Consider the following 9,990-nt stretch of genomic DNA (forward strand, 5'->3'; position numbering starts at 1 on the left):
TACCAGAAGCCTAACTGGGCACTGCAAGCTCAACAAACACCTGAACAGAATGGGTATTTGTAACATAATGACTTGCAGATTCTGTGAGGAGGAGGATGAAACACCTATTCACCTTCTCCTCGACTGCCCTGCTCTACTACAGAGCAGGAACAGGCACCTTGGTCGCCACGAATACTCGTCCACAGAGGAAATTCGTGGCACCAACCCCAACCATATCGTTCAATTTATGAGCAGTATAGGGTTGGGGATGATACTCTAGTGCGAAGGAGTCACAATAGATCCTCATGGGTCGCAGTGACGTCAGGGCTACAGAGACCTGCCTTCTTTAAAAAAAAAAAAAAAAAAATGATATTTTAACCTTACGAAATTTCATTGATCTCTTCGATGAGATGAGTTATTTTCAAATGTGAGATTCGAGCAAGATTCGAGTCATTCGACCGCTCGCGCTATTCTGCAGTCGGCAGTCTGTCTGCAACATCAAATCCCATATTTCTTTAAAAAAAACGAATTTATATTATGAAAGTCGACACGACACGACATGATGCTGCATCTCTTTCTCAAAATGTATGTACTCCGGTAAGGTTAGGTTGGCATTTCTTGTGATTATAGCCCTTATGCCCTTGTGATAAAGACCTTGTCAGAGACAAATTATTTATCTCGATTATGACATTATCGTTTTTCTCTTTTACACAATCTACCTATCTCACAAAAATAACATGGAGGTGTAGCTGTGATGACTTGATGAGAAACGTTTACAAAGAAATCAAGTTTTGTCGTTGTTTACGTGTCTTTTGATATTATAATAAACGTCCACCACATTCGTAGTGCGGTTCATAACTCAGTTTATGGAATTTCAGCATAATCGCTATAAAAGAAAGTATATTTGTGTCGTAACTTTCATTTGATATGAATAACGGGGAGGTCGGAGGATCCAGAGGTAGAGGACGCGGCTGGAAACATCCTGAAAATAACCAGCCGCGCGAGCTGCGGCGACCCAAAAATGTCACCGATGAAGTTAAAGGTATCGTCTAAATAGCTTTTAACGTATTAACCTTATCTTTTCATAGAAAGCCGACAGATGTAAATAACTATGAAAACTTGTTTTTTTTGTTAGCTATTTTCAGGTGAAAGTTAGGATTTAATTCATGATGACGTAGCTGTTTAACGACAGAAAGTACACTGCCAGCCCAATAACTTGCTGGCAATGTTTTAGATATCATTATAATTAAAAAGTATAAAAAAGAGAAAGCTGAAATGTGGTCGCCAAAAATTGATGTGTGCTGCATAAAATTATATAATATAACCTCATATTGTTGTAGTTGAGCCAGTTAAGTCCAATCTATCAGCGGAAGCCAAGGAATGGTATCCCCCAAACTATGTCCCACCACAACAAGGAGTTACCTACTCATCAGATTCAACACAATACAGAGTGCCTCGCTTCTCCGTACAAGATAGAATTCTGAAGGCCCAAGACCAAAATTCATTTAATTTCGATGAGATGAATTATTCCATTGATGAAATGTCTAATTCTTATCTAAGGGTGAGTAGAAAATATGAAATTTTGGTTATTAAATAATAATATATGAATAATACATTGTGTATAGTACATTAGGACCTTGCTGTTTTTTTTTTTTTATGAAATAATAAATATAAAGCAAACGGATCACCTGATGGAAAGCAACTTCCGTCGCCCATGGACACTCGCAGCATCAGAAGAGCTGCAGGTCCGTTGCCAGCCTTTTAAGAGGTAATAGGGGAGGGTAGGGATGGGATTTGGGAAGGGAAGGGAATAGGGGAGGGTAGCTAAGGGAAACGGGTAGGGGATTGGGCCTCCGGTAAACTCACTCACTCGGCGAAACACAGCGCAAGCGCTGTTTTACGCTGGTTTTCTGTGAGAACGTGGTATTTCTCTGGTCGAGCCGGCCCATTCGTGCCGAAGCATGGCTCTCCCACGTATAAATCTCCCATGTATATAATTTTATATGGTAAGAATAGAATATAATATTAAAAATATTTTTATGTTCAACAGGAAAATATTGGCAACCTTATTAATGTAATGTGTGAAATAACATTAGATCCTGGGAAATTTGATCAACTGTGTGGTCAAATTGTGGATGCCTTTGCTTCAACCCTCAATGACGTTAGCTACACTAAGCCTCTGGTTGAGGCTATTGTCAACCAGGCAAGTTTTCATATCTTATCTATCAAATCAATTTCATATAAATAAAATAACATATTGACATTCATAAAGTTGTTTTAAATGCAATAGTAAATTGTAAACTGATTTTTTATTAAATTTTTTATCTGTTTACAGTCTATAGCTGAATCTAATTTCCGCTATAATGGAGCTCGTCTCTGTTCCATTTACGACTCACTTGACATAGCAGAAGAATCTACTTTCCGTGCATGCCTACTCGAGAGATGTTCAGCGGAGGAGCACAAAATAATATCTGGTATTGAGACTTCTGAAGAGAACATGCGAGGGTTTGCCATGTTCCTGGCAGAAATTTACACACAGCTTGAAGATAATCAGGTATTTACAATATTCATATTATGTATAGAGATTAACATAACTGTCAACTCTGGAATAAACTGTCACCAGCGGTGTATACAAACCTTCAAGAAGAGAGTGTCCCTCTTAAAAGGTCGGCAATGCACCTGCAGCTCTAATATTGCAACTTGCGAGCGTCCATGGGCAACGGTAGTTGCTTATCCATCAGGTGACCTATTTGCTCATTTACAGGGGGCAATTATTTTTATTTTATAAAAAAAAGTACACCTGCTTGATTTCATAGAGTTTCCTCAGAATTGAGAGAATGAGATGCCTAGTTAACTTCTGCCTGCAAGTGTCTAAACACACTAGGCCGAAGTTACGCGGCGTAAATTCCGCATGATTACGCCCGCAATGTATTTTAAATTACCGATGACACACTATTCCGTGCGTTGGACATTGCGGGACAAGGCGTAATCATGCGGAATTTACGCCGCGTAACTTCGGCTCACACTTATACTTGTTGTTATTATAACATACTTACATATCAGTGCAAGAGATAATATTATGTAAAATGATTATTATTATCATCTTTTAATACATAATATATTATGTAACTATTGTACTTTCTTGTCTCTTTTTTTGGTAGTCAATTAATACAAAATTGATATTATTAGCCTGTCAAGCAATTTTTCTAATGCTTCAGGAATGGGCAAAACAATTTGTTACTATTATAGTGTCTGTATACATGTAAATCTATTTATTAGTATGCTGTAACTAATTTTTTACTTTTACAGGGTGGAAGAATAAAATCTTTGGGGGAGAGCCTTTGTAAAGTATTATCTCATCTTTTGGATACAAACAAGGAAGTTAACATTAAATCTGTTTGTCAACTACTTAAAGTGAGTAATATAATATTTTGTCTTATATATTTCTTACAATTTCGTATTTCGTATTTAGGCAAGTGATTCCACTTTTCAATTATCTTGGCCTAATCTGACCTATGTGGAAAAAAAACCGGCCAAGTGCGTGTCGGGCCACGCGCTATTAGGGTTCCGTAGTACCGCTAGTTTTTATTTTATTTTTGTTTAGTCGATGAATGTACATTTATAACGTGTTTTACATTACTAACAACATCATCTCAGTTACTTTCAAAGGAAGTTGAACAAAAACTTACTTTATACTTTGCCGAATATTTTTTTTTTTAGTTGATTGACTATTATTATTTATTACTCAATAAAATATGAAGTCTTCTTAGCCGTGATAATTTTCCTTTTAAATTCAGCATATTTCCTACTCCCGTGAAATTTTTTCACATTTCCAGAAGCTATAGTTTAGATCGTTGAAGAAGGGGACACTGGACTCTAACGATTTTTTCCACTTTAAAACTTAATATTTCACAAACGGATCCCTAAATCGGAAAATGATCTATGAATACTCATAATATTTTTAAAAAACCTATCCAACGACACCCCACACGATGGGGTGGACGCGAAAAAAAATTCATCCCCACTTGATGTATAGGGAAGGTACCATAAAAAAATATATTTTTAAGATTTCGTGTTCCATTTTGTCGGCATCATTAATATGTGCATTCATGCCAAATTACAGCTTTGTAGGTCCTACAGTCTGTGCAAAACCGCGGACAGACAGACGGACAGACGGACGGACAGACTGAAACTATAAGGGTTACTTGTTGACTATGGAACCCTAAAAAGGCCTTAAAACAAGTGTGCTACTGCAAAGTGTTCTGCGATGTTTTCTTTTAATTTACAATATTTCAATAATAATTATGTACTTAAGGGTTTCACACACAGAGCAGTTAATGTATATTAATATAGATTACATCCCGGAATGTATAGCTTTAAATTATCCTAATGTATCACACACACAACAGGTACCAGATCCTTACATTTCAATGGTACCGCTTGACGCACTTTTCAGCTGCTAAGGTGTTATACAGGCTGTTCTTATTTTTAATGTTGTAATACTATGGACCCGTCGAGTTATAGGTCTACCAGGATCTGATGGCAAAGGATGGCAGATTTTCAAAAAATATCCTTGATCATTGGAGAAATTTTTATATTTGCATGTTTCACACACAGAATCAGCCGCTATTCTTAAGGAAAAAAATGGATCAAAATGTTTTATTCTAATTACCCAGGTATTGCTAGAGTCAATTTCTTTTCTCACTTTTTGCCATCAGAGTAGACCTATACTTGTTATTAGATTTACTAGATAACTCATCAGAAGATAATTCGGATTGTGATTTTGATGCGCGCATTGTTACATGTGTCAAAAACAGAACGATGTGGATTGAAGATTTGATTGAAAATATAGGCTCTGGGGGACAGACTGCCTGCAGTGCCTGCTGTGAAGTGATGTGCTGAGGTGGTAACACTGTGTGTCTCTGTCTATCATACATACATACATAAAATATGTATATTGTATATAATACTAGCGACCCGCCCCCGCTTCGCACGGGTATAAAATATATATATCCCTATTGTCACTGAAAAAATTATTAAAATCGATTCAGTAGTTTTGATTTTTATTAAAATTACTACCCGATTCCCGCATTAATGACCGGTACCGCTGCGAAAGCTACGTCCCGCAATTTTTAAATCTGTAATTTCTTCGGAAATATTTAAATCATATGCTGTAAAGGGCTATATAGATCTATATTAAATCAAAAATGTATTTAAAGTATTTAATTGAATAAGGATTAATGCCGTATTGGTTAAAATCGCTTCGAAAATTAGCCATTATTTGTAGGAAAAAGTAAATGACAAAAAAATGTTATTGTGGGATAACCGTCGCGAAGTTTTCTGTAGACATTGGCCGTGTTCGTCGGCGTATTTTTGGACAAACCTTTTATTGCGCATGTCCAAAAGATTTCATGGCAACGCCATAACAAGTTGCTGGTCAAGTCGTAAACAACGTCTTAATTGTTTATTCATGATTAGAATAATAAAAGCTAAACATAATTTATACATAAGACAAAATTGTCTAACAGCCGCACAAATAATTTATTTAACACTATGATAGTGTTTGATTATTTTATTTTGGAAAATATGGATATGGATTACTTGGAAAAATTTAAAAATTTAATTGTTTTTTTTTATGAAATAAGAGGGCAAACGAGCAAACGGGTCACCTGATGGAAAGCAACTTCCGTCACCCATGGACACTCGTAGCATCAGAAGAGATGCAGGTGCGTTGCCGGCCTTTTAAGAGGGAATAGGGTAACAGGGGAGGGTAGGGATGGGAAGGGAAGGAAATAGGGGAAGGTAGGGAAGGGAATAGGGTAGGGGATTGGGCCTCCGGTAAACTCACTCACTCGGTGAAACACAGCGCAAGCGCTGTTTCACGCCGGTTTTCTGTGAGAGCGTAGTATTTCTCCGGTCGAGCCGGCCCATTCGTGCCGAAGCATGGCTCTCCCACTGGTTTGTTCATTGCAACGCCACCAACAAATTGCAATTGGGTTAAATGTCAAGTCGTAAACAGTTGTCGTTGCCATGGCATGACATGATTTGGACATGCGCAATAACTAGGTTTTGCAGCGAATGCGCTAAAAATTACGCCGACGAACACGGCCATACTCAGTACATTATTTTGATAAATCTCGTAGGGTTCTGCCTGTGTTTACATCAGATTAGAAACCTCAAAAATAACAGTATTTCTCCACTATTTAAAGATTGTTATTATACTTATAAACCTTCCTCTTTAATCGCTCTATCTATTAAAGAAAATGGCATCAAAATCCGTAACTTTTTAAGATTAAAGGAAACAAAGGGACATGAGGATAGAAAAAGCGACTTTGTTTTATACTATGTAGTGATAATCACATAAATTTTTGAACATTATAATATGAAGATAAGAGATGTATAGTAATACACGGAAATGTATTGAGATGTATTTAGATGTATCAAAATATAAATGTATAGTTTCATATAGCTCTGTATCAGATACGAAGATGTAAAAATATACATTATAGCTGCTGTCGCGTGTGGTCTCCTGACGATTTCTCTAGAAAGATGTATCAAGATGCTGTAATGCTGCTCTGTGTGTGAAACCCTCATCAAATAGATCTGCATTACATAGGTCTCACCATTAATGCCTTTTACCCATAATAGATTTTTTAAATAGATATAACCCATAATGCCTTTATAAAAAAAGTGCCTGTGCCTGTATCTTGTGAGTTGTGATGTGTGAGACAATTAATCAGGCGTCGGTGTATTTACCGTAAGTAGCAATCAGTTGATCATCCTGTCATTGCAGTTGTCGGGTCTAGCGTTGGACGCGGACTGCCCGCTGGCGATGCAGGCGGCGTTCGAGCGGCTCAAGCGGTGCGAGATGCCGTGCGTGCGCGGCGTGCTGGCGCTCCGGGCCGCGCGGTGGGGGCTCACTGACTCCGCGCCCCGCGTGTCGCCCCATCACAATCATCACGGTAAGAGGAAATAAAAAAAATGAGAGGTGTCAAGAGACACCCGGATTCCAGTTAATTATTTGTTATGTTATATGTACCATCGAGGAAATTGATTCCTAGGCAGGTGACAGACCAACATCATTTGGTCGGATCATGTCAATTCAATGTTAACTGTGATCTGTCGGCTGGGTTTGACGTAACGCGACCAAACTACGTAGGTCCCCCATCTGACTAAGAATCAACTTCTCTGATAGTAGAAAAACCTGTATACACTAAAAAAAAGCGAGAGAGAGACAGAGAGAGAAAAACGCGCTAGCACACGGCTTACAACTATCATTTTTGCTATAACGTGATGGTTTTCTCATTATTCAGGCTAACTCACGTTCCGAAATTGAAACGAAAGCAAACCAAAGTTTAAACTTAATTTCGGACTGGGGCCACCGCAACCGCTTAAATTTTGCCGCGCATAAAACCTACCAAATACTCTTGAAGGGATCCCTCTTGTCGACACCCAGCATTAAACTTAACAATGTTAACGTTAAACGCAAGCAGTCGCTCTGTTATCTCGGGTTTTACTTAGAAAATAAACTTTCGGTTTTAGATCATATTATTCAGACCGGTGAGAAAGCTAAACGTAACTTTTATTCATTTACCAAAATTTCCACTTCAATATGGGGTCCATCATTTAAAACTCTCAAACTAATTTACTCAGCGACATTCCTAGGTACTATATGCTACGGGGCTCCCGTGTGGGCTGACCGAGCAACTATTGGTGCGGCTCGTCGCAAATTATTACAAAGCCAACGTCTTGCTCTCATATTCCTGTGTAAAGCTTACAGAACCACAAGTACCGAAGCTTTACCTGTACTAGCCGGAGTCTTACCCGTAGACCTTGAAATACAGCGTCGTGCGACTATGTACTACCACAATAAAAACATTACTAGCCCGGACTTTTTAAACGCTCGCGATAAACCAAAAATTGCTAGATTGTTTGAACCCTTAGATGATTCAGTACGTTTCCTATTGTCCGAATGGCAAACGCGTTGGGATAACTCCACAAAAGGTCGCCACCTTTATAACTTTTTTCCAGATATACGTCAACGGCTATCCAAACTCTGGATGGATATTGATCATTGCGTATCTCAATTCCTGACCGGTCATGGTAATTTTAAAGCGAAACTCTATGGATTTAAATTAGTAGAATCACCCATGTGCGAGTGCTCGACCGAAGGCAACATGTTTGAACAAACCGCCCATCATGTTCTCTGGGAGTGTAACCTCTGGCATAACGAAAGATCTATAATGCTTAATAACATACTTTGTAAATCTGGAGTCCTATATTACGATCTCGTAGACAGCGCAAGGAACTTCCGTGCCTTTAAGCGTTTTTGTCATATTTTCTCTCTCATGGTTGTAAAATGGCAGCCATTTTAGTTTTTCTCGGGCTTTCACACTAATCTGACCAGAACTGCTCTTGTAAATATCCTATGAAGATAAAAAAAGGTCTCATTTGATAGCTAAATTTGTGGACTACGCTTACACGGCAATATGTTATAAATTTCGTGGAATTAAACATAGAAAAACCCAAGTTTAAGAAAAAAAAATGTGTATTTTTTATTAATGGCTTTTTGTAAAAAATCTAGCACATTAAACTGGTTCTTTTGTATTTTTAAAAGATAGAGGAAGTTTTCATCTTCTTAAATTCTTTTACTTCAATGTTTTAAGTCAGATAGTTTAGAAGTTATAACGATTTTCTTATGATGAGGTGGTCAGATTAGTATGAAGCCAGAGATTTTTTTTTTTTAAATTGGAGAAAATTGACACTAATATAAGCCATACATCATGAGTTCAATTTTTTTCTCCCACTTTGAGACTTGTATACAAGAATTGCTCGTTTAAAGATATAAGATAAATAAAAACGCATAGTTTGATGCATTAAATAAACTCTACAACTTGACATCGACCATGAGGCAGAATTTTGACACTGCACGAAAATTGTAAGAAACCACTAAGAAACATTATAAACCTGGAAATAAATATTCTATTCTACAGGAATGTCATCTAACGGAGAGTCAGAGAGTGTATACCTGGAAGATGGACAAGTGCTTACTGCGGAGGAGGCTGCCTTCCTTGATACCAACCTTAAGGATAAACCTTATTACAAAGAGGAAGTGTATGTATAAATTACTTTCTTTTCCTTCACATAAAAGTTTATAACATGAGCATGTAATATATGATAACTGTGCACGTACAATGAGAATAATAAATATTGTTATTGCAAATATTTATTTTATATTACCTTTTACATAAAATTTAATCATTGTCTGAATTGTTTCATTAAGTTTTTATATTTTTCAGTGCTGAAATAGATGACGAATGGGAGATGGATGATGAAATGCAAGATGGCTTCTATGAATTCCTTCTGATGTCTAACCAGATCAAACGATAACCAACGAATGATACGTAGTAAACCAAATAGCTAAAGCTGGTCACTTGAGTTTACATATACAATGGCATGAGAAAATTACAAAAAAAATATAAAATGTTAATAAAATTTAAAAAGATTATAACATGACATGTGTCGGTGTTTAAAGTGCTTGTGTGAGTACATGGAGGTCACTAGATAAGTTAGAGGAATATATCCATATCTTCGCTCTAAGAATAGTGAAGTGGAATGACTTAAACAACAGAATGGGCCACGACAGCATCTATAGTATCAAGTCTGTGCTCGTGAGGGATAATTATTATTTTTAAACAAATTTGGAAAGTACACAGTCTTTTTTTCTGAGAATACGCTACAGATATTATTAGCCCCAATTTCACCAACGTCTGTTAGTGTTAACAGCTTGTTAAAATGTCATGTCTTCTCTTTCATTCATAAGAAAAACGAAAGAGGTAACGTGATACTAATTCAAGCGTTAACTTTAACAGTCGTTGGTGAAATTGGGGCTAAGTCTCTCATATTAAGCACAAGCCATAACTGAAAAAAAAAATGCATATTATTGTTTATTTGGCCTATATCATCATTTTCGGATAGAAGTGTCTAAAAACGTCAAACATTTGCCCTGTA

General features: G+C 37.1%; 1 protein-coding gene across 1 annotated transcript; it reads left to right on the plus strand.

The window, feature by feature from the left end:
* The first annotated feature begins 699 nt into the window (after positions 1 to 699).
* Positions 700 to 9,773, plus strand: LOC121730896 (polyadenylate-binding protein-interacting protein 1-like). Its single transcript, XM_042120103.1, has 8 exons — positions 700 to 1,021; positions 1,320 to 1,540; positions 2,030 to 2,182; positions 2,315 to 2,533; positions 3,289 to 3,393; positions 6,773 to 6,941; positions 8,973 to 9,093; positions 9,279 to 9,773. Exons 1-8 carry the CDS (start codon positions 907 to 909, stop codon positions 9,367 to 9,369), a joined length of 1,194 nt encoding a protein of 397 aa, XP_041976037.1. The 5' UTR covers positions 700 to 906; the 3' UTR covers positions 9,370 to 9,773.
* The last annotated feature ends 217 nt before the right edge of the window (positions 9,774 to 9,990 follow it).

This window comes from Aricia agestis, chromosome 10 (genome assembly GCF_905147365.1).
Source record: "Aricia agestis chromosome 10, ilAriAges1.1, whole genome shotgun sequence".
In the NCBI taxonomy this organism is placed as follows: Eukaryota; Metazoa; Arthropoda; class Insecta; order Lepidoptera; family Lycaenidae; genus Aricia; species Aricia agestis.